Consider the following 26,787-nt stretch of genomic DNA (forward strand, 5'->3'; position numbering starts at 1 on the left):
TACGTGCGTCGTCAACTTGTTCACAAATCACGAGACGAGCGCAATGAGGTCAGCTGCTGCTGACTCGATTACTGTGATGATGTTCACCGTTAGATATTGTTAACTGTCTTGGGTTTGTAATAATGGTAATAACTAATAGGGGTTTGGGAAAAGGTTTAAATTTATATTTAGGGCTAAAAAGTTGGGGTTACTTTTACTTTTACTTTCTCCAATGCAAGTGTGTGCAACTTTAAGGGTCGGATAAATTATTGAATTTTACAATCCCTACTAATATTATAAATGCGAAAGTAACTCTGTCTGTCCGTCCATTACTCAATCACGCCTAAACTATTGAACCAATTTGCATGAAACTTGGTATGGAGATATTTTGATACCCGAGAAAGGACTACCTTTAAAGGCTACCTTTTATTGCAAAATATGTACCACGGGCGAAGCCGGGGCGGACCGCTAGTTCTAAATAATACAATATTGCAATGTAGTGTAGGTAACTTTGCAGTTTGATAAAAAAATGCGGGTATGTGGAGATTTATTTGCAACAATAACGTAATGGCACCGAATTCCGACCACTGATTGATACGGCTAAATGAATCCTTTAAAAGATAAATTAAATACTCTAGAGGTCATAAGAAAAAATGATATTATGAAAGATTACGAACTTATATTTTAAAATATGCACTTAATTGTATTTCATAATGGCTTTTTATTACCTTAATTTGCATTTTAACTGTCACGACTGGAAATTAACTGAAAGCACCATTTTCCGACCGACTGAGTACAAATACACGTGTTTCCGACCACTGAGTAGCTAGATTCCGACCAGCCAAATATTTTCTACTAAAACCAACTTTATGATAATAGAAATACAATGGAAATTCGTAAAAACCCGTTTCGTCTTTTCACTGCATCACGCGTGGACCGATTTCGATAATTCTTTTTTTATTATATTACTTGAAGTACGAGGATGGTTCTTGTGGAGAGATATTTTAAATATGTACCACGGGCGAAGCCGGGGAGGACCGCTAGTTTTAGATAATATTTGAGCATTTATTATAATAACAAAAACTAACTCTATTTTAGACTGTAGTAGTTTAAAATTACATTTACTCAAACTCAAACTCATAAAATGCCTCACTGGTCATCCACACTAAATTAGAATGTCCCATTGACTACTTTGCCTAATTCTAAAATCCATTTCACCAAAAGTATTATTTCAGCTAATGAGAATACTTCAGCCTCTTTTTTATCACTCATGATGATGACCTGAAATAAACGCATGCAATTTCACTCAAGCACAGCGCAAGCAAAAGCAACCAAGTTGGACGGAAACAGGGAAATATATCGCACCTAGATTCCGACCAAACCTAAATTTGCGTAATAAAGCCTCTAAACCGAAATTGATATTCATTTTTAGTTCATTTCTATTTCGTATGTACACTTATAAAGATCTCACAATTTCGTAGTTATGCAATTATATTGTGTCCTAAACGTAAAATATAGGGTTTTTAAACCAGACCGGTCTTTGTAAATGAATAACAAAAAAATCAAAAAAGAGTGTCAGTTAAAACGTATATTACAAATAATCCATTAAAGTTAGCATTGGTCGCATACAGGTGTAGTATGTAAGCATAGCGTTTAGAATAAATAACTTAATACGAAACCTCCACAAAACAACATGCATAATAGATAATTACCTTCTTTTACAAAGTGCGAAATTCCGTTTACCGACCGATTCGGTCGGATTTCGGAATGTTGTTATTTTGAAAAGCTCCTCATTCCGTCCATAATTATTTAGCCAAAAAAACCTATAAAAACACGCTATCTTTGCATGTATATTTTAAAATTAATAATTTAAAACACCAATAAAGCGTTCAAAGTAAATTAACCACAAACTTACCAGAGTATTTAGCGTAAAAATCCAAATGTTTATTTTCACCGTTTTATGTTTTTTTCGCATTCAATTCAATACAAACTACACCCTCGCCTAGCTTTTCTTGGATTGACGAAATGTCGGTTAAAATTTGAAACCCAATTTTGGACAGATGACGTACGATAAGTGATTGGATCGAAAGCCTTCAGTTTCACGATTGTCGCGCGTATTTTAAACGTTTTATCAAATAAAAATCAAAATGGTCGGATAGAGGAGGCTAGTCGGAAACCGGTGCCGTTACTAAAATAAATATCATGTTGGTTTGAAATTGTTGCCGCGGTTATTAATGTATATTTTATTTAAGATACAATATCGGTGTATTTATAGAATTTAACGACCTTTGTAATTTAAGAACAATTTTTGAAGCTGTCGATTTTCTTGGTTTATATTTCCTATTGTAGATGTAGATTGTTAATTTATTATCAATAGAATCTAATATTTTTTTAATGTCATACATTTTCATTAAAATGTGAGTACATACCATAAAAATGCATAGAAAAAAAAATACCGTGATCTACTTAAACTATAGTAAGACTTTATTGAAATGTATTAGTTAGTTATCTCTATTCGACACAGATGAAGCCTTACATTAGCGGCGCCTTACTGACCCGTATCCACTTCGGTGGGCGCCAAACAATATTCTATTGATTTCGCTTCGAAACCTATTTCTTGTAGAATCATCCCCACGTTTGCGAAAGTTAGCAGCAAGCTTTGTTAGCAAGTTAATTCTTTAGTCGTCTAGAGCAAGTTTTGATAGGAAAAAATCTTGTAATTACGTTACCGAGATGCTTATGTTTAAAATTTTAATACACTTGAAGTTATAATTTTTCGCTTCTATCGACAGTCCGAATGACTGCTGCAATTGCACAAAAAGACGGGTGTTGAGTGTGTGTTTCGTGGGTTTGTTTGTTTTGTGGGTTTCCATTTTCGTAGTTCTCAAACTGATGGACCGATTTAGATTTTTTTTCATTTAAATGCCAGTTTGGTTATCTCTCAATTTTAAGTTATACATTTTTGTTATCTTTAAATAGTTACATAAAAGCAAATAACGCACTAAGGTCACACACACACACACACACACACGTATAAACGGGTATCGAGTGACATAGCGGAAAGGCTGCGCCTGCGCGCGTGAGGCGCTTGCACAAAAACAAACAATGCTGTGTATTGTATATTGTCTTTATTATGTTGACGATATGGGAGATTGAAAAAGGTTTTTCTTTAGAGTGTAATCGTAATTTCTTGAAGTTTGAATTATTTATATGTTGATATGTTTGTAAGTGTTGTGTTGTAAATTCGACTTGCATATATAACATGATTATGTATGTGTTAAGATAGCTATTTCGAAAAAAGATTTATTAACTTAATTATAATCATTGCCATTGTTATTTGTTACTTTTTTGTCAACCTAAACTAATTACAAATAGATATTTATTTATTGCAATGTTGACGAAAAACCTTTTTTCTTTTAAGTCGGTAATTTTCAATAGTCATTTATTACGTTTCTTAAGTACATTCTTTTTTATTTTTTCTTTCATGAATGCTTTATATTCATCAAGGGCTCTTAACTTGACCTCTAAAGATCGATCAGAGCCATGGAATGAAGACTAAGCTGTTCTTTATTCTGTGTATTGAGTTATTAATTATTATCTATACTTAATATTATAAAGCTGAAGAGTTTGTTTGCGAGTTTGTTTGCGAACGCGCTTATCTCATGAACTACTGGCCCGATTTGAAAAATTCTTAGTTAGAATGGTGTTAGATAGCCCATACATCGAGGAAGGAACAGAAGCGGAGCAATGTGGGTGAAACCGCGGAGATCAGCTAGTTTTTAATTAGGTTGCCATTCTAGAACCTTCCTTTTCAGTTTAATTAAAAAATCTTTATCGACATCTGTTTAAAAATTATTCACACTATACAAACAATTGTTGACAAACAATAGTAACTGTAGGATTTACTCTTATAACTTTATAAGGATCAATTCGTAAAACAAATATCACCAAATTATTCTTGCCTTACATAACTGAAGTCCTATTATATCAAACCCTCATTATTAGTAAGTTATTAACTTGTGAGTCGAATAGATTGAATATATTTTCGTTTGGATCGCTTCCAGGCCAGCCCGCTTGGCGCCTCGTACTCGTCAATCATTGATAGAATATAGGGCAAGATTGATGATCTATATTTAGTAGAGATTATCGTGAAGGGTATAAAGTGGTGTTAATGACCTTTTGAGGGCCTTGTTATCAATGTTAGTAGTTAGTAGTGACCAGTAAGTATGAGAATGGCTTGTTGCTACGTGTGTGTGGATAAAGTATTGGTAATAATGTAATAATTTATACCAATATAGTATAAACTAGCTCTAGCCCGCAGTTTTACTCGCATTGCTCCGGGGGCCATCCAACTCTGACAGCTTCTGCTTTAAATTGTTGGTATAGGTGAGAAAGTCAAAAAAAGGTCTGTCTCTATTCGCACCGATGTCTTTTGAGTTTAAAATGAATCAATAATAACTTGGAATTAATATATTATTAATAAAAGAAATCATAATTAGAAAGTTGTTAGCAAGTTGTTAGCTAACTAAACTTTGAAAACTGACAAGTGTGGATTGATGTAACATCACAGATATTAGGTTTTGCCTTTTGGTATAAAAGCTTGAATCTTCACGCAATTTTTTTGTCCAATATGCAATAGACTAGAATAGACTAGTCAATAGTGTATTTTTTCCATTCGTTTTTTTTGTAGCATTTTTCTGGATTTTTAAATACTAGGTAGTAAATCCGCATTGTAAAGTCCTAATTTGTATCTCGATGACGCAGCGCAGGTCACAAACTGTGCTGGCGCAAGTCCAGAGGGAATGCGGAGGTGTGTGTATAAATAGGTCGTCTAAATCCTGACTAAGTGACTCACTTCACTACTACAGTAATAATGTGTGTGTATGAATATATTTTGTTGCTAAACATGTAAATAAGAATTTAGTAGTTATTACTTCTAGCTTCTCTATGAGACTATGAAACATGATTCGGAACGCGTCAAAGATTGTATAAGTTAAATTATTTTTAGATGTGTAATCAAAATATATAATTTATAAATACCGTCATTAATTAACATTTTCTTCCACAAAAATCTTACGGGGATAACGAAAAATAACGATTTGATCAAAAATTAAATTCCGATAAATAAAATTTTCTTAGATATTTTTCATAATCTTAGCAATTATTTAAAAGATAAATCATGAGATCGTTTTAAACTGTTTATTTTTATCATACCTTTCTACATTCAGCTTTTAACGATGAGTCAGAACCAGCTAATATTATAATATAAAATTTTAAACTGACATTGTAGACTGTATAATCTTGTAACCACCACCACACAAATTATTCATACAAGTAACTAAATTTTCCAGCGAAATAACATGTTATTATCAGTCATGATAGGGTTGGCACCTTTTTTGAAGATGAAATAGTATTTTATTTCTTGATTGTTATAAGACTTAGCTTTATTTATCAAAGCCTTATCTCTTCTCTATATATATCTATTGAAGAAAAACTCATCAGGTTATCCTGATTTATCTCAAACATCATTTATTCAACTTGACTTCGTTTAGAAGCGCTTTTGAATCAAAGTGCTACGCCGGCCGACTGACAGCGGCAGCGAATTTATTGTATACTAACTAGCTGTGCTCCTCGGTTTTACCCGCAGTGCTTCGCTGCTGATGGTCTTAGCGAGATGATATGGTAAATGTTAAAAATATGTAATGACGATTCGAAAGTGCTTCTAAAAAGTGTAATTGAATAAATAAATGTTTTAGTTTGATAATATATATATCCTATAGCCTTCCTCGATAAATGGGCTATCTAACACCGAAATAATTTTTCAAATCGGACCAATAGTTCCCGAGAATAGCGCGTTCAAACAAACTGTTCAGCTTTATAATATTAGTATTGATTCTAAATAATAAGTGTTATAGTACAGGTGGCAACCCTATCTTTAGTTAGGGTGACCTTGTAACTATTGGTGAGTCGCTTGTATAACTTGCAAGTGGGTGACCACACTGGGGCATCGATTTTTGTTTGCTAATAGGTCCAACCTGAGTCACGGCTAGCTCTGCACGTGTCTGGTTGAATTGTCTTTTAAATATTTTGAATTTTATTTTCTTTTCACGTGACGTCAAGACTTGAGACGTTCTCAATTCTGTATTTTTTGGGTTTGTTATCACAGAACGGCTGGTTCGATTTTGATGATGTTTTTTTTATTTGTCTAATTCTGAAAAGAGAGTTTAATGTTTTTAGGTAAAAGATAATAATCATTTATTTGAATTGTTCTTTATTTCTCAAATGTTTTATTTGAATTGTCTTTTCTTTTTCAACTGTTTCAATGGACTTTGTCACGCTTTGTTAGAAGCGGTACATAGAAATGAAATTGGATTTTTTGTTGACAGGTTTTTTGTAGGTTAACCTAATTTATAATTTTAGACGGTGTTGTGTATTCATAGGTATATTTTAAGTAGGTTAGAAGTATATTTGAAATCTCTATTTTGTTAGAAATAAAATCAATAATGTTTTGTACAAGACTGGGTAAAAATGCAAGTACCTATGAAAAGTGTGTGCTTGTCGTTTATAATTTAAAACTAAGCTGTTGAAATGAATGAATAAATAACTGCATTTCAAATATTAATAGAATTAATTAAACATATTTTAATTGAAGTTGCAGCAATTAATCTTTCCTTAAAGTATGAACTAAAATAATAAACAAAACCAAGAAATCTCAAACGCTTTTCCCAGTATTTGATTAATGAAACCGTATTAATATTAAATGTGTTTTACCGCGAACCAAAGCGAAATTGCATTAGCAAAGGTCAATCCGGGCTCCGCTAACAAGATGTGAGCGTGTCAAGGTGACTGCACCAGCGAGTACTGCGGGTTCGCCACGTGGCGGGAAAGAGTTCGTGACGTCACTGGCTCATGTAACTTGACGTCTAGTGGAGTAGCTAAGGGTGCTTTTCCAGCAAGATTTGCTATGCTGATTATGTGACTGTTTCCACTCATACTAAGCTTTATAGTGTGTATAAGACATGTAAAAGCTATGCTGTGAAACCTGTACCTTTCTGTATCACATGAGTACATTCAAACGCACGGTTAAATCTCAAAAGCACTGTAAAGGAGTAGAACTTACTACCTAGTTTACGTACGAAAGTGTCCGTTCAGAAAAAGTCAAATGTTGCCAGTATAAACATAATCGCTCCTCTTTCTGTTTCTATTTTTTTGCCCAACAATTTTGTATTTTTTCTGTAATTAAGTTATACTCTTATATCTGAAATATAACTCAAACGCATTCATTGAGCAACTTTGAACAGAGAGCACGTGCGTGTAGCCTAGGCGAGGATATTTGATAGAGATAGGTAATTTGTCTATTCAACATGTTCATGATGATTCAAAGTATTCGTAGTATTTAAGAAAATCTTGTGAAATAGGAAACCTTGGGAAATGCAATGATTTAGTTGATTGGTAGGACTGATTGGAATCCTCGTAGTTAGTTCTTATCGAGAAGATTTTTTTTCTTGTCCTAATTTCTTTCATTCAGAAGGATTGATTTTATTTTTCTGAAAGAAATGCTATTTCATGATGTTGATATAAATGAATAGATTCACTGCCAACGTAGACAATATAGAATCACTGATCAGTACACTTCGAAGAAGAAATGATAAATACAGGCAATAGTAAACAAAATTTATCAGAATTAATTATCAAGTTCCAAATTCATAAGTCACAGTAGTCTAGTCTATAATTGGTCACATTCAGTTAAAATAGCTGGAATGTGTCGATGAATCACGTTGGGTGATGTTGCGTGCGGCGCCCACGTGCTCGCTAATTGTGTACCATTAACTATGGTGTCATAATGGTCCTTACGAATGTTAGGGAAAGAAAAAAGTGATACGTAGCAATTGGTACGAATTACAGAAATAAGCGTACTGAGTTGGTTTATGGTTAGTAAAAGTCGTGTGGATAACTGGTTAGTAAGAGTAGTAAGTAGTTAGTTTAAGAAATATCATAACATCTCCATCATAATATTTGTTAGCTACAAAGACCTCAGTAACGGGATGGTAGATGGAAAACTTCATTAAATTTAAGTCCTTATCTGATCCTTTTCCGATTCCAGAAATAGTCTGTGTATACGTCAATTTGCCCTTTTCTTTGTGCGTTTCTCTTCTGTCTTATATTCCTTCGTCATCGCAATTTTTTATTTAAATCGGAATCGTTGATTTATAGTCTAATGTGAATAACGATTTAAAACTAAATTTGAGAAATTTCATTTTATAGTAAGTTATTTTTTATATTTATTGTTTCCTCTTGCTATTCTCCAATCTCCATGAGTTTCCTTCCAATAAAATTAGAATGGACGCTGCAATCTTAAATATCAGAGTTGAACGAACTCACTTGGCATTATACATCGTTAATTATACATATAATTAGAATGATATATGCAATTAAAGTGATGTGTTTGTTGCATCTAATTATAATATTGTTTACAGCTAAGTAATTGATTCTTATAAGTGAGAAAACTATGCCTATAAAAAGCTTATTAGAAGCTCAATCGATCATACTCGTGATAGTTTTTTCACTATGATGGTTATTGTAACCTAGAACTGTAATTGCTGCAAAACTGTCATTTTTCATTAATTCTCCCGTGTTTTATAGATATTGAACGCTGTACTGTTTATATATTAGCGACCGTCCCGGCTTTTCACGGGTGCTATGCACGTTATATGCCTATAAATCTTCATTTTACATCACTCCATCATTTAAAAGCACATAGGAAAGGCATCGAAAGCCACTCTGTACTATATGTTTCTCTTTATACTACGTAGTGATTATTTTCTATAGACGCCACAGGCAAAATTACCTATAGGCATACTTAAGCCACAAAACTAGCTTTCATCCAAATGACAAACAGTGCCACAGGTCACGATGTCACGCTCGTTAGACGAATCTCGTCAATTCGGCTGGACCGGTTCGCAGAAATGGAAAGTGATTGGCGGATGTAACTGATTCGTTACGTCAGACGGTGGATGTTGGCTCTGTTCAGATTAGGCGTGAATATGTTATATTATAATTAAATATTGTTGAAGGTATGGATTTGCTTGATAGGTGCGGAAATCATGTCCCAACTTCGCTTGGGTTTAGGTACAGCCTAGTTTCTAAAGGTATTTTTTGTCCAAATAAAGATAAGATTTCCTGTTTGGAGAAGGTAAGGCATCATGATTAACCCAATGCCTTTTTAATGTTGGAATAATTCTAACCAACGACTATATAGAAAAATTTCAATAAATCAGGAAAATATCTTTAGAAATTTGAATATTTTGAAAATATTTCTTTATAAATTGGAATCAAATATACTTATAGGGAGCAAAACAAGCACCTAGAAAAATAGAAGGTGGGGTGCACGTTTCATTAGGTACAATTGCTTTTACTAAATGATGGTAATGTGGTAGGGCGTGTCACGCGGTGCCGTCACCGACTTTTGAAGTACTATAGCAGCTTCGTAATTATCATGAGTGCATCGAGGGTGGGTTCTGTTTGAAGTAACTTCTTTGGGTGTGAAGTTTCTTGGGTTGGGTTAAAATTGTTTATGGTTACTGGAGAATGCGGTGTTTTGATAGCTTTTTATCAACACTTTCATTAGCTTTTGGTGTGGTATGGTAGAAAATTGTTTGTTTTAACGATATGAGAGATATCTCGTCATTTAATTTACAAGTGAGTTGTTTAAGTGGATATATAAATAATGAAATACAAATATGTGATGCTACTTGTCTCTTAGAAATTTATGTTTCAAATCTATTTTAATATGCATTGCTGATTGCTGTTATTTGCCATACCTACTGAAAAATTACCTACAGAGATTCCTATAGGAAGATATTTTTTTAAGGTCTTTCTTTTTGATTATACATATTTATTTAAACTATTTTCAGATGTATTATAGTAATACAGTTATTGCTATAACAATGTTCACCTCTTAAAACATCAACGTTCAAAATGATCATTCCAGAAGTGCACCTTAAAACCAGCTTTATGACGCATATCATACGAAATATTTTCCTTTGAGTTGTTTGGATCGTAACAATTATTTTAAGCAAATTCCAGTGTTATCGAATACTCTTGTTTTCAAATACAAGATGATGTCTCATCACGCGATACTGAGTGTTTTGATACAGTAACAGAGAATTTGTATCGAATCGTGGTAGGGCTGCCAAAATTATGAATTTTTAAAATTGGTAATTTTTGGAAGTATGTAGTATATTTAAATGATGATGATGTAATACATACCACCATATGAATATTTATTAACTTGGCGAAATTAACTGTGGGTTTGCCTTTCACACTGCTAGAATTATATATCCTAGTAGATTATATAGATTCTATTATAGTTGTAAATTTCATAACGTTAAAAATTTGAGGTATTAGACCTACCTACCTGTACCACTGAGCTGGCATCCTTCTGTATCCTACTTGAATTTCTTAACTATTTATTGGACCAAAAGTGATCAAATTTATTTTAGTAAGCATATTCACTCAAACATTACGCCACAGCCGATCACAATATTATGACAATTGACAATACACATTTATTTCCTCGTGGAATTATTTATCATGCGACATTGCTTTGCGTGTGAGTTGGATAATTCGTTATACTTTACGTTTGTGTGCTTTTGTTTTGAAGTGAAATGTCCAAAGTATCGGCTATACAGCTACGTAACTCGAAAGATCAGTCATCGTCACGCGATGCTCAAGTGTAGTTCAGTTGATATAATAATAATGAATTGTATAGTTTTGTGTTAGGGTTACCACTCACGAGTTATTTTTTGTTGATAGGAATGACTGTAGGAAATATTTCCTAATTTTTTTTTTATATTTTTCAGGCAAGGTAATTTTTCAGTCATCAACTTTCAAATGTAACGTTTACCTGTAATGTAATTTTAATAGTATATTCTAAAACTTTAATTTTATTGATCAACTAGCTTCCGCCCGCGACTCCGTCCGCACGGAAACATTAAGATTTATTTTTTTCTACGTATTTTTCCGGGATAAAAAGTATCCTATTTTATGCCCATTGCCCAGGATATTAAGGTATAATTATACCAAGTTTCATCGAAATCGAACCGTTACTTTTCACGTGATGCCTGAACATACAGACAGACAGACAGACAGACAGACAAAAATTTTTTTAATCACATAAGTATTTGGGTTTGGTATCGATCCAGTAATACCTCCTGCTATTTATTTTTTCAATATTTTCAATGTACAGAATTGACCCTTCTACAGATTTATTATATGTAGGTATAGATACGGATATGTACTTTTGATCAGCCTGATTCTTCTATTTAAATTTGCATGTTTTTTTTTTATTTGTAGACGTGGCGTGACGTTCATTGGTTTAAAATAATCATATATGGTTGAGCGCTTTGATTGAGTTATTCTCTTTATTATTATTTATTTAATCAATAAAATTGTAAAGTAACAACCCTACACAGTAAGAGTCGCGTGCGCGCGTTATGTCGTCGTACGTAACTCGTGAGGAGTCGTCTTGTTTGTTTGTTTGTTTTAGCACTACTCGATACGAATACGTAATAGCTTCTATCTGATGTTTGTGTGAACGCGATCGTGTAGTTTTAAGTACATATTTGTTATTGATTAGTTTTCTTATTGGAAACTAATTTTCGTGTGTGCTTGTGTCTTAAGCACGAGAGTATATGAATGTGTTGTTTGTGTTTTAGATGGTAATCGATCAACAGTATATTGAGGTATTATTGAAATTTTTGAACATTTAACGCACACTGCTACACTTCACTTTCGCAATCCTAACTAATAAAAAATGTTGTTGCTGTTTGTCTGTCGCTTCTTCATGCCTCAACCGCTGAACCGATTTGGATGAAATTTAGTGCAAAAATAATTTTAATACCTGAGAAAGAACATAGGATAGGTTTTATTCCTAGGTAGAGCTAGTAGATTCTGTATAATAAATCCCTTTTACTGTTGTAAATTAATTTCTTATGCTTTGGAACATTTTATTGTAAAATTCTAGGAGATTATAATTTTTGATATTATTAAAAAATGAATTGTTCCAGGGGTGCAGAGCTCGGCGACGTCAGTTTGCTGAGGAGGATGCCCAATGTGGAGGTGCTTGCATTTAGGTATGTGTCATAATTTGCTAATTACGTTCAGTCATTCCTAGAACTTATGGAAATTGTTAAATGTGATACTGGTACTGTAGTACCTACTTATGAGTTGGGCTTAACATCGAGCCCAACTCAGTTTACAATTTTGCTCAAATAACTGAGAGGTATTTGGAAATTTAAATAAGGTATGCATAGTTATATTTTGTGTCCTCATATCTGACGGCACTGCACAATAAACGATACCTTTAGGTATTAGTAAAGGGTTCTTTATCCTTAGTTCAACGACTAGCCAAAGTTTTTTTTCGATTGAGACGCCAACGATGTATTTTTTGACGTCCGGTTGGCTTGGTTGGTAGTGGCTCTGCCTTTCAAGCCATAGGTCGTGGGTTCGATTCCCACCCGGGGCGAATATTTCTCTGTGTCTGGGTGTTAATTATCTATACATATTAAGTATTTATTTAAAATGATATATGTATGTTTATCAGCCATCTGGTTTCCATAACACAAGCGAAAGCTTAGTATGGGATCAGATCCTGCCGTGTGTGAAAATTGTCCTGAAATATTTATTTATTTATATATTTTCTGTTTTCCTCCGATCAACATGCAGACAGTCTCGAATCTCGATACATTCCTTCAAGTGGCCATAACGATCGGCAGGTGAATACATATTATCTTCAAATGTGTATAACGGTATGCCGGTGCAACGGTCGCGACCCGTCTGCCGTCTAGACGATATAGACGATGCACCGAATCTATGTAGCTGTATAATCTTTGATGCTATTGATTTTGGAACTGTCGTGGGGTATGCTAATAAGGAAAGTTTCTATGAGCAATAATTCCCTGTAAAACGGAATTTCAATACAATTAAATATTTCAATCCGGCTGTTGCGTTTCGCTGACTCAATAAATGCCATAATTAAGTTTCTTCAAAATGTGTCACAGAGTTTTGTTAGCAGATCATAGTTATTTAAAAAAACTAATCTTTGTATAAATAATCTATTAATGAAAAATAAAAAAATTCTTTAGTTCAGCAGTACACGATGGTACACAGACACACAGTTAAATAAACATAGGTATAATCAACGTCAAATTAAATACATGTTTAATGTATTGCTGGTTTAAAGTAAACAAATTAAGGCTTCCTTCCGAACATTACCTGTTAATATATTTTAGGAAGCGTATACACGGGCGGCTTACATGTAGTGTTGCCAAAATAAACAATTAAGTTTTTAACCGACTTCAAAAAAAGAGGATGTTCTTCACTAACCGACTTAAAAAAAGGACCGGTATATATTTTTTATGTATGTGCACCGATTACGCCGAGGTTTCTGAACCGATTTACGTGATTCTTATTTTATTGTTGTTTTTGTTTAGTTTGTTATATATTGTTTGCGTTACATTTGATTGTTAATTATTTTCGTTAAGTTTTTGTTACAAACTTTAAAAATAAATGAATGAACCAAAAATACGATGTTAGAGAACTTAATTTGCCAACCCTACCATAAGTACCCGTCGCCATCTTCAGATCTATTCTCTATCTGCTCGGGTTATACATACATGCTTTCTGAAACCGCGCAGCTCAGCTGCTACTGCTTGTTAAAGTAAACATTCGTTTGTGATCGCCCTATCCCAATTCAAAGTGGAAAACAGTTAACGGTCGATCGGTCGCGATTGGGCAATCCGTAACGCGGCTGCCTGCTGATTGGGCAATTATCGCGCGCCACGCTCTGATTGGTGGAGACCTTGCACGTCTAAGGAAACGCCGCGTTAATATCGTGCGTGCGTAATTACAAGTGACTTGGTGTAGATAATTGAATTATTAGTATTGGTTTGTTATGGGAATGGAGATATTTGTTAATGATGATAAATATTGTATTGTTATTTTTTTGTGTATGATGATTTTGGAAGCGACGCGTGAACGGTAATGTTGTAAAGTACCTACTTATGTGATCTGATAGAATCTGCAATGTACATTAAAAGGGAACATTGAGTTGTTAGTTAAATGTAGGTACTGCAGTCTTCACGTTAAACTCAAACATTTATTTGTTTACCACCGATTCGGAAAGCAGTTTCTACGGAGAAGAGCTGATAAGAAACTCCGTAAAACGAACATTACGTCTTTAAAATGGCAATTAGCAGATACTTCTTCATGTACAGGATGTTCATAAACCCGTTCATTGTCAACTAAAATATATATATATATATATATTGAATGTGCATTAAAAAATCTTGTGTTGACCACAGAGTATCCGCAAACGCTTTCACCTGTGGTTGTGGAAAGTGCTAACTTGCAAATCATGACTATCATTAGTTCGTATCCGTACAATATGACTTTGTTCATGTGTTGTGGGTTTTGGTGAGAACCTATTGATAAAATCATAATATGTTTGTTACTGTGATAAGGCTTTTGTTGAAAGCAATTTGGCAAATTGTAAAACAGGTATTAGGTTTGGAGGGTAGATAGTATATACATTCATAAAGGTATACTGTATTGAGGTCCCACATTAGTAGCAGGATTTGAACGTATTAAGTTATTAATTTGAATAATTTCATAGACCAAATAACAATTAGGATCACTCTTAATAGTTTTCATAATAAAAAGTGTATAGGACAGGATAAGTTAGGCCAGATCGACAATTAGAAAGAAATTATAAAAATAATTAGAAGTACGCTTAAGTTGAATTATTTATTGTAGATACTATATGCCCGTGAAATATATGTTCAATTTATTACGTTCCTTAAAATATATATACCTATATCAAATATATTTATATACCTATTCAATAGAGCTTAATGTATCTACTACTCTAAAATCATAAAGCTGAAGAGATTGTTTTTTTTTTGTTTGAACGCGCAAATCTCAGGAACTACTGGTCCGATTTGAAAAATTCTTTCGGTGTTAGATAGCCCATTTATCGAGGAAGGATATAGGCTATATATTATTACGCTAAGACCAACAGCGCCACGCGGGTGAAACCTCGAAGCGATGATATTACAAAGATACTCATAATCCACTCCAGCTATGTTATATAAACACGGAACACTCCTTTGAACACAAATGACGGATATCGAACGACGCCATTGAATAAAAGATTGTATTAATACACTATCGATACACCAAAGGTTGTATTTAATGAGTGGTGACGTCAGCACTACCCACGCGGTCACCGTGATGGTGGAAAAGCTCTTTGTGACGTTTTCAAGGATGACAGTGCGTGGTTTCTTTGAGAGAATTAAAATGGTAATAAGTTTACAATAAATTTTAAAATGTGGGAAATATGAAAAGAAGAATGGAATGAACCTATGAAGAAACAATTAAATGATCCCTATTCCCTATCCAGCCCTTTTTTTTTTTTTTAGTGGGGAAATCTTGCATAGATACCCACGGCCTCCGGGGAAGCGGCCGTGGGTTATGTCGGATTCCTACCGACCAAAACCCCACTGTGTTCCGTCAAGCCGCATCAACGACGGGGCCACGGGTATGTGTAGAATTCATCCGAGACCCCATCAGCGGCAGCCCGTCGCCGCGGCCGGGCCCAAACAATCCCTATCCAGCCCTATAATAGGATCCCTATAATATGACGCTTTACGTCATCTATGCGCTTTTCTGTCGGGGTTATATGAATATTTCAATCGCTTTTTCAATTGCCAATCCAGGTTAATATACCAGGTGTAGGTATATGTAATCTACATAATTTATTTATGTATTTAAATAGAACAACTTACAAAACACTAAAAAGACAATACATGATTGCAGGCATGAAGTCGAGTGTTGATTTACTTACAAGTTGTTACGGCCGCGGCATGGTAACGGACAATTGAAATTATTTTATTTCCTTTAGAATTTACCATAATCCTTGCACCATGTTACTTTAGTTTTGCTCCATACTTAATACTTTAAATGCGAAAGTAACTCTGTCTGTCTGTTACTCAATCACGCCTAAACTACTGAACCAATTTTCATGAAATTTGGTATGGAGATATTTTGATACCCGAGAAAGGACATAGGCTACTTTTTATCCCGGGAAAATGACGCAATCCCGGAAATCCCACGGGAACGGGAACTATGCGGGTTTTTCTTTGACTGCGCGGGTGAAGCCGCGGGCGGAAACCTAGTAACAAATATGTTAGAGTGACAGTCAAGGTAAATATGAGTTGCACCTATTGACAATAATTTTATGGAGGACGTCATAATTTTAAGTTTTAACAATAACTATAACCGCTCGTGTTTCACCGGTTAAAACTATGGTTAAGCCAGCTACTCATGTACGTGCCACTGAGGCAATATTGGAACAATCTCGGTTGGACGGCGATTGGAGCAATTTTTCTGTTCTCTGAATATACACAACACAATTAAGGAGCCAATTAAGTGCGCAATTCCAAAATTTCCCCTGCTCTAGAACGTGAGTAGCCGTCCTAACTTGAACAGCAGTCACTTTAAAAATCAATGTTATTGTAAAATTGGACATTTATCTTAACAATTCCAGTATAAACAAGATACGCACGCTGGGCGACTTCGCGGCGTGCCGGCGGCTGCGCGAGCTTTACGTGCGTAAGAACGAGATCCGCGACCTGGCGGAGATCAGACACCTGCGGCACTTGCCCGACCTCACCAGCCTGTGGCTGGACGAGAACCCGTGCACCCTGCATCCCGAGTGAGTACAGATGTAGGAAATTATCTATGACTCATAAGCCATACAACATACAAAGAGTATAAGAATTAAGAACACATCTATATTTATAATATTATAAAGCTGAAGAGTATGTTTGTTTGAACGCAATAATCTCAGCAAATAGTGGTCCGATTTGAAATATAAATTATTAGTTAGATAGCCCATTTATCGAGGAAGGCTATAAGCTATATATCATTACGCTAAGACCAACAGGAGCGGAGCACTGCGGGTAAAACCGTGTAGCACAGCTAGTTTAAGAGTATAAGAGTTAAGAATACGTAAAAGATATAAGAAACATAGAGCAAACAAAAATAAAATCTAAACGATAGAAAAATTTGTTTGTTTGAACGCGCAAATGTCAAAAATAACTGGACCGATTACAGAAGTTAAGTCATTATTTTAATAAAACTTATCTATGTAACGTTAACCTTTAAAACCATAATTACAATTCCAGGTACAGGATGACGGTGCTTAGGAATCTACCAAATCTGGAAAAGTTGGACAATGTGGCTGTACATCCTGAAGAGGTTGGTTTATCTTTATTACTATTTTTCTCTAGTAACTACAAAAAATCCTAAAACTAAACGGGAACTATGCGGGTTTTTCTTTGAAAATGCGGGCGAAGCCGCGGGCGGAAAGCTAGTATATAATAAACTTTGGGAATAATAAAGTGTGAAGTGAAGTCCCATCACACATCTGTTTCACTGATCGATTTTCTTTAGAGACAAGTAGGTGATCAGCCTTCTGTGTCCTGCCAGACCGAGACATTTTATTTTTTCTTCATCTCCACCGGGAATCGAATCCAGGACCCCTCGGTGACGCGTAAGCGTACGCTCACGCGTCAACAACTGTACCAAGGAAGCGGTTAATATTATTGGAAATAATATTATTACAAAACTCAAAAGTGCTTAAAAGTTTTGTATATTTTCAGGTACAAGAGGCGATGCGTCGCGGTGTGCACATACCGGACTCTGATGATGAAGGGTATCCTCAGCAGGTCCGTAAATGGCATAGCATTCAGAAAAAAATATATTACGTTAAACGAAATTTAATTCTTTTTCGTCTTTTAAAATGTTTCTTTTATTATTATACACTTTATTGTGAATTCCTCATCACCATAAATAAGTGGGAATTAACCTTTTTTCAATAAGTTAGTCAACATTATGATTTATGATAGCTCGGATTCGATATAAACTAGCTTATATGTATACCTGCGACTAGTTTGAATCTAAAACACCAAAATTACATTCAATTCGATCCAGTCATTTAGTTCCGTGATAAACACACGCATAGAAGGAATAACATTAATATAATATGATAGTAATAAATAAATACTATCTTCCAGCACGACACATACAGCCAGTGCCGGAGCCAGCGCTCGTGCGAGTCCAGCCCCGAGCGCGAGCCCGACCAGTTCTACCGGAACCAGCGGCTCGAACAGGTATACAAACATACATACATACACACACACACACATAGACTTGAACAGAATACATACACTCATACACACACACGAAAATCATGATTATACCTTGCGTACAAAAATACACGCACTCGAATACATTTACATACACATGCAAACACTTTAAGAACTGCGCTTAACACAAACAGCATTCATCTATACGTCGTATAAGATACTATATCAAAATAATATACGAATAAATGTTTCGTTATCATTTTTGTTTTTATTGTAATGATAATAACTTGTGCATAACCATTTTGCTATTAAAACTTACGAGTGATTTTTTGTTTTGTGTTTTTGTGTCTGTTGAATGTTGATTTTATTACTAAAAAAACGAGGTATTAAACTTGCTATGAGGAAGATACCTTAAAGTTCTTATAAAAAATTATATTTATAAACATTGAGATATACATATGGAGACGACACCGCCTACATCACTTATGTTCCGCTCAACATAATATGCCATATTATGGCGTAACTGCACGCTCATTTTTTATTTATTTTAAAGTGAATCGCATCAAATAAGCCTTCGTGTGTGTTACGATATTGCACAAATAATACAAATAATACGGAAAAGTGCAAAGGAATAACTTTCATCGGTAAGTACCTAACTAGATAATAATTTTTAAAACTTAGAGCAAAAAAATGGCGCACAGATTTTGTTCGTGGTGGTTCTCCTCCATACGTAGTAATATTATCTCAATGCTTATAAAATATAAATTATCTTCATAACCGATCTTTCTGGAATGTACAATATTAGCGCCGTAACCATAGCAACCGCTATATAATGTGACTAACACGTGTGTGTGTGTAACAAGGTGCACAACAGCGACGGGTCTGTGGAAGAAGTGCCCGAGCCGCGGTCGCCGACCGTAGTGCAGGTGAGCGGGACGGGTAGAGCGGGGGGTGGGAGGGTGTGAGCGAGATGGTTGTATAATGGGGGGAGGGGGATTTGTTTGATAAAGTTGGAAAAATTCTTGTGTTTATCTTATTGTAATTTGTATATGCTTATTTTTTGTCGTATTTTGTATTGGCGAATAACAATAGTTCGTAAAATTTGTTTGATGTGAATAAACTGTATTGTTTTACTAAACTGAATTTCCAAAGCGTATTGAATGAATTATTTACTATACTGTTGAACTTTATACATTAAATTTTAGTAAGTAGCCTTTGTTATTCAACAAATTGATCTCTAGCGTTATTTCTTTTCTTTTGAGTATAACAGAATAAGATTGTTTTTCTTTAGATTTAGCTTATACTTTAAGGTTTTTAAAATCTTCATCTTTAGCGTATACATTACTTGACTTCATTAATTTATGTGACTTGTTCACTATAACTATAAATAAACTAGCTGTGCCCTGCGGTTTTACCCGCAGTACCCCACTCCTGTTGGTCTTAGCGTGATGATATATAGCCTATAGCCTTCCTCAATAAATGGGCTATCTAACACCGAAATAATTTTTCAAATCGGACCAGTAGTTCCTGAGATTAGCGCGTTCTAACAATCAAACAAACTCTTCAGCTTTATAATATTAGTATATATATAACATGACGTATGTATGTATGTGTGTAGTGTCCGCTGTCGCCGCTAGGACGGGCCGCGTCGCCGGACGACGAGCGGTACGAACACCCCGCCATGACTTCCTCGCACTATGAGGTATATACTTATTTTAGTTATTTATTATGTAAGTGGTTTCGATTTTTTTTACCATTTATTGAATATAAGAACAAAACATGAAAATATACAGTAAAGCATCACATAAATAAGTACAATTTGATCGTGATGTGATGAATATTTTGTTATATTTAAATAAAAAGAAAATTGTGGGCCTCCCGGGTGTGTATTACAACCATGTTCGAATTTTTCCTACTTCCTAAAAACCGTTCAAATCCTCGCATAAATGAGAAACACAAAAAAAGAATAGAGTTTTTATTCGTTTTTCAACATAATATATCGACACAATGTGCTACATGTATTGGTCCTTCGAACCGGATCTGTAGTGTTTACACGTATAGTTGATTAATTGTATCGAGTTATAAGGGACCATCCATAAAGTACGTCACACTAATTTCATGAGTTTTTGAGCACCCCCCCCCCCGTCCTTGTCACAGGTGGTCACATTTCTAAGACCCCCCCCTCCCTAGTGACGTCACATGTTTTGCAATTTAACATCGAAAAATTATTAAATTAAAACAGCAGCTCCGAAATTAGTTTTATTTCCATTTAAATTAAGTACTTACTTTTTTTATGAAATCAACATAATATCAAATATTTGAAACAATAACAAAGAAATAAACTAATGAATAGGCATTGAATAGGTAAATATAAATTTTCAACAAAACAATTTAGTTTATTAACAAGCGATTAATTAGTACCTCTAGATTTTGAAATGTGATGTCACGAAACTTAGGACCCCTCCCACCCCTTGTCACACCATGTCACACTTTGTCAACCCCCTCCCCCCCTCTTTACGTGTGACGTACTTTATGGATGGCCCCTAAGTATTTGTTGTGTGTTTTTTTGTTTACATCTGTAAGTTTTTTATTCTTGTCTCAATACGTAGCGAACAAAATATTACTTTTAAGAAAGAAAAAAGAAATAGTAACTAGCCATTCTAGCCAGATATAGATTGTATCTTAAAATACAAATAAAAACTTACATGCGTTGGAATTACTATGTAGCCCATACCTAAGCCCTGAGTATTAAAATACTTAGTATTAATGTACATATATTTATGTTTTTAGCCGCGAGGTCCCCGCTCGCCCGACGCGGCGTCTCTACGACATTCTGTGTCCGCGCATAGTGTTAAGGTACGCGTTTTATTTATTCATAAAAACTATTATTCATTTATGGTATTAATTATTGTTTTTGAAATGTTTTTGGTACGTTTTTAATTTAGAATCTTCTGAAATTGCCCATAACAGTACCGTGTATTTTGATGTTTCTAATATTTTTCTAATCATTGTTTCGTTATGTTTTATATTTATAACATGTTTGTTACCTTTCTCGATAAAAAAACGTGTCTTACTGCTACGTATTCTAAGCTTTTTAAAATACCCGTACTGACTACGTAGGTACCCGATTTGTCTGTATTTTAATAACCTTTGTCCTATATCTTATTTTTAATAACCAAGATCAACAAATATGAAAATATCCATATTATTAAAGCTATATCTATATAAAAATATATAATACAGGACTACGCGTACTCGAACAGCAACGGCGAGTGGCGGCAGTTCGCGTCGCACGAGCCCAACGAGCGGTCCGACCGGTGAGATATACATACATACACACATATACAGATACATGCACAGTTATTTTTCATATTATATTTATTACTAGCTGTGCCCGCGACTTCGTCCGCGTGGAATAGTGACTGCATAGTAGTTACTACTTATTTTAAATTATTGAGTAAACACAGACTACCATAAATAATTAAAAGAACTGTAAGTAAAATTAATTACTAAACTGAGCTAAACAATACAAAAAAAATGCCTTATTAATTTTCTACGTAAAATTTCTTTTAAATTATGTCATATTATTTTTAGGCACCAGGGGGGAGGGGAGCAAATTTCTTTTCCTTCCTTCCTTGTATGGATGTTTTTAACTATGTATCGTGCAGCAACTGATCAGCTTAATCGATACTCAGTTTTTATCAAATCCAGCACAAAATCCAAATCAGATCTTTCCTGAATCCTGTCTCACGCCTGTAGGTAGTAACTAAACCGTTTAGACCGTGCAATAAAAATTAAATAAAAAAAAACAGCGCTACGAAGAAAAGTGCATGCATAGAAAAAGGAATAAATAATTTCACAAACTTCCCGAAGATTTTTAAAAATAAATACCATTTTAAATATTTATAAAAAAAAAACAAAGTCATCGGGGCTGCCATGCCAACATTATCATAATATACCTCATTATCAAAATACATATATGGTACTTAATTTTAAAGATCGTCGGGAAGTTTGTAAAATAATTATTTATTCCTTTCGGTTTCTTATTTTCATGTAATATTTTCAAGTGAGCGAGACCTACCTCTACCTCCATATTACATTCCTACATCATATTGATATCTATAAGTTTGTTGCTCCTTGACATCTTTTAAGTTGGGCCGTAACCGTGCACAAATTGTAATGGACCACAGTGGCAAAAGAAGTGGTATACTTAGGAAAAAATATTGCCAAGGGCCAGGCCTATCTAGCTTTGAGTAGAGTTCAAAATTTCCAGGGTGTGGCTATCCTCTCGCTCCCATATCCCCTCTTCTTTCACAGACTTTCAACCCTTCCCTTTCCATCCCTAGTAAATGGCAGAACCGATTTTGATGTAAACCATATCTAATTGTACCTATATGTACACGTCATATCCTGTAGTTTGATGCTCCATTTGGTTTATTTATCCCCACTGTCACCCCTAAAAAGCCCTAAATGTAATAAACGGATGAACCGATTTCGATAAAATATGACTAATTGTAATTCACACGTTGCCCTTTCATATTTTGATATGCCGCTTGAGTATATTATTTGACCACATTATTCATTCCCACTTTTACCGCTGTAATCTAATAAATGGATAAACCGAATTGGATAAAAATATAACTAAGTGTACTTCACCCGTTATGCACTTTTATTTGATATGTCACTTGGGTATATTTGACAACATTCGTTTTTTTTCATTCCCACTTTTACCCATAAAAAGGTATAATAAATGGATGAACCGATTTTGATAAAACACGTCTAATTAAACTCTACACGTCATGCCCTTTCATATGATATGTCACTTGAGTATATTTTTGACAAATTCATTTTTTTATTACCACTTTTATATCTACCTATATTAAAAATTAAAATTAAAAATATATTATAAGGGAGAAAGTTTGTATGGATGTATGGATGTGTGGATGTATGGATGTTTGTTACTCTTTCACGTAAAAACTACTGAACCGATTACAATGAAATTTAGCACACATATAGAGGGTAACTTGGATTAACACATAGGATAGTTTTTATCCCGGAAATTCCACGGGAACGGGAACTATGCGGGTTTTCCTTTGCAAACGCGGGCGAAGCCGCGGGCGGAAATCTAGTATTAAATAAATGGATGAACCGATTTGTTACTGATAGGTCGTTCACTTTCATTTAATATATCACTTAGGTACTTATATTTGACAACTTTCGTTTTTTTCATTCCCACATTTACCCCTATAATAATATACCTAGGTATAATAAATGGATGAACCGATTTTGATACACTTTATCAAAGAACCAGCGTCGGAAAATATGCTGCCTAACTAAAAAAACCGCATCTAATTCGGATTACCTGTTAGCGAGCTACGGTGGCACAAACAGACACACACACACAGACACACATAGCGGTCAAACACTTATCACCCATCTTTTTGCGTCGGGGGTTAAAAATATAATACGACATAATTTAAAGGACATTTTATGTATAAAATTTACCTAGAAGTAAGAATAATTCTAATTTGACCAAAACCCCCCCCAACCCTTGGGCACTTTCGATATGATCACTTGGACATTTACATTTACATGAATAATAATTGTAACAGATAACTTACGTTTTATCGTACAGTGTATAGAATGCCTTAGCAAATGTTCGCCGTGAATACTTAAATGGTCATAACTTTTTTATTTACGAACCGATTGACATGAAATAAACACTAAATGTTAAATGAAGATTACCACAATATATTAGTGAAAACCGCATCTTAATCGGATAAGCCGTTTCTGAGATTAGCGTGCACGAACATACAGACAAACAGACAAACAGACAAACCGACAAACAGACAAACAGACAAAAATTTTTTTAACTTCAGTTTTGGGTTTGGGATCGATTTAATAATAGCATCTGCTAATTTTTTTTTATATATTTTGATTGTACAGACACGACTTTTCTAGAATTTTATTATATGTATTGATTTTTTCAACATAATATTATTATACTTATCCAATATAACTGTAATAACTGTAATATATTATTCTGATTGTGATTGATTGCACTTTTATTTATTATGCACCGCCATGATTAATTTAACTATTTTCCTCGTCTTTTTTTGGGTTGCCTGGTAGAGATCGCTGCCAGCGATAAGGCCGCTTACTGTACATTGATTAATTTATTGTTAAGTTTATAAAATGTATTATATCTGGTGTACAATAAAGTATTTTTCATTCATTCATTCATTCATTCATAACTGCATAGCAATAACAGCGTTACCTCCAGAAGCGACACGCACTCTGTCCGCGAGTGGGAGCGCTCCAACAACGAGCGCGCCGAGCGAAGCGAAGCGAGGCGGAGCGACCGAAGCGAACGCGAATATCCGTCCGCCGTCATGGGGGAGAGGAGGGGCTTCACGAGGAGACCGGTTGCTAGGGTGAGCGTCTTATTATTATTATTTTTAATGCATAAATAGGTCTGGATTCTGCTGGTAGATGAGAAGACCGTGTATGCCGAGCACACGTGTCAAAAGTCATTCAAAGATATCAAAATCGTCGCCTTACTCGATGACGTGACGGTATTACCATGACGCGATATTGAAATTTTATTCTCAACGCGCGTAATAGATTCCCACATGCTTGAATTAAAACTTTTTTTAAATAATATAAAAAATAGAAAATAAAATATAATACGATAAAGTTACTACTTTTCACTTAGTGCGTGTAATACACGAAGTATCAACTGCAAAGTTAATAAAATAACTTTGCAGTTGATTTTAAGCCAGTATATTTTCACATTTTGAAATTACAGTAATTGCGAATATAAATTAATTAAATTGTTTAATTTCTAAATGGATATGTCTGTGTTTCAGAATTCGAACCTGCTCTCCGCAGTGCTGTGTCTGGTGAAGGAATTGGACTATCCCAGTTTGGAAGTTGCTGAAATGGCCGTCAGGTAAAAACCTTTAGGCTGGTTGCAGAGCTTGACCGACCATCAGTGCGTACGTCAGTCGCGCTTGTCATATGTATGGAAATTCATAAAACCGTTCATAGCTAGACCGACCATACGCACGCGTATTGTCATGCGCATTAGTGTCATAGTCATACAATTGTTGATGCGTATCGTCTGGACCGACGATACGCACTGATGGTCGGTCAAGCTCTGCAACCAGTCTTAATTTTTTATATAAATAATATTGATGCATATTATTTTCAATTTTATTTTTTATTGTATTTGAACTTATTAATGAAAGCATTTCTTAATTATTACTAACTAACGGTCCGCCCGAATATGAACCCCGGCTTCGCCCGTGGTACATATTTACGTTTTCTCTACATAAGAACCATCCACGTACTTCAAGGAATATAATAAAAAAAGAATTATCGAAATCGGTTCAGCCGTTCACACGTGACAACGCGAAACGGGTTTCATTTTTATAAATATAGATAACATTTTTTTATAAATAGTAATGTATAAATATTGTTGTTTCAGATGTCGTATGGACGAGTTAGCGAACAGCCAGTGACATACGGCCACTACTGACTAAAGTCGGCTAAAATATTGCTAAAGCTGACTTTAGCTGGCTAACCTTAGCTGTAACTGGCTAAAAGTTCGTCAATTGTGACAAGAGAGTTAGCAAATACTCACTTAAGTTGGCTAAATGTTAGCCGATACTCACTTAAGTTGGCTAAAATGGACTAAAGTGACAGCGTCTAAAGGAATGTGGTAGTGCTATTTGTGACCTTATGGACGAGTGTATAAAGTCGAAATTCGTGTGAATAGTGATTATGTGATAGCGATCGCTTTGGGTGGCTAATAGTCAGTTTCACAACTTGTTGATATGTTCTGGTTAGCTTATCTGTCAGATAAAAATGAAACTATAAGATATACTTTGTCTAATTGCTTCTAAGAATGTAAAACTCGAAAATTTTAATATGCTAGCAGTCTGCCCCGGCTTCGCCCGTGTTACATGTTTACGTTTTCGCCATAAGAACCATCCTCGTACTTCAAGGAATATTATAAAAGAAGAATTATCGAAATCGGTCAAGCCGTTCACGCGTGATGCCGTCACCAAGGGAAATATGGATTTATTTTTATATATTATAGAGATGTAAAAATACAAAAAGTGTTGAATAGGCTATCAGTAAATTTATCAGCAAGTTGTAAAACTGGCAGTTAATGTTCAAATATGTACACATGTGTAAATTAGGTTATTTTTACTGGCTTTGCAATAATCAATTTTGACTCTTAATGTAATTTTGACGATCATTATAATATTAGGTGAGAGAATTATTAAAAAACATGTATGTAATATTTGTTATTTTTTTGGTACCATGAAATTTGATTAATTTGATATATATTTTTGTTGTAGTTGAACTCTGTATTATATGATTTAAATGAAATATACAGATGTTTAAAACAAATTTTTACATGAGATTTTACGTTAATGAGCAACTTAACCTATAAAATAGTTTAAAAAATAATCTTATAAAATTGTTAAATCTTTTTTTTACTACTTAATTATTTTAATAGCACTTTATTACAATGTTTTTTTTTATTGTTCATTTTTTTCAACGTACTTTAAAATGATGATTATTGCTA

At 34.4% G+C, this 26,787-nt stretch overlaps 1 protein-coding gene across 4 annotated transcripts in view; it reads left to right on the top strand.

Annotated features, from left to right (window-relative positions):
* Nucleotides 1-26,491, top strand: part of LOC123704072 (uncharacterized protein F09G8.5) — a 34,688-nt gene extending 8,197 nt beyond the window's left edge. Inside the window, exons 2-13 of one of the 4 annotated variants that reach the window (XM_045652331.1) lie at nucleotides 12,048-12,113; nucleotides 16,586-16,753; nucleotides 17,226-17,298; nucleotides 17,703-17,768; nucleotides 18,117-18,212; nucleotides 19,052-19,114; nucleotides 19,807-19,890; nucleotides 20,979-21,044; nucleotides 21,432-21,505; nucleotides 24,451-24,622; nucleotides 25,058-25,140; nucleotides 25,678-26,491. In XM_045652331.1, the coding sequence (XP_045508287.1) occupies nucleotides 12,048-12,113; nucleotides 16,586-16,753; nucleotides 17,226-17,298; nucleotides 17,703-17,768; nucleotides 18,117-18,212; nucleotides 19,052-19,114; nucleotides 19,807-19,890; nucleotides 20,979-21,044; nucleotides 21,432-21,505; nucleotides 24,451-24,622; nucleotides 25,058-25,140; nucleotides 25,678-25,711 (1,045 nt within the window). In that variant the 3' untranslated portion in view covers nucleotides 25,712-26,491. The remainder of the gene's footprint in view (nucleotides 1-12,047; nucleotides 12,114-16,585; nucleotides 16,754-17,225; nucleotides 17,299-17,702; nucleotides 17,769-18,116; nucleotides 18,213-19,051; nucleotides 19,115-19,806; nucleotides 19,891-20,978; nucleotides 21,045-21,431; nucleotides 21,506-24,450; nucleotides 24,623-25,057; nucleotides 25,141-25,677) is intronic. The other 3 variants (XM_045652332.1, XM_045652333.1, XM_045652334.1) reach the window with 3 other exon arrangements.
* The last annotated feature ends 296 nt before the right edge of the window (nucleotides 26,492-26,787 follow it).

This window comes from Colias croceus, chromosome 28 (genome assembly GCF_905220415.1).
Source record: "Colias croceus chromosome 28, ilColCroc2.1".
Taxonomy (NCBI): domain Eukaryota; kingdom Metazoa; phylum Arthropoda; class Insecta; order Lepidoptera; family Pieridae; genus Colias; species Colias croceus.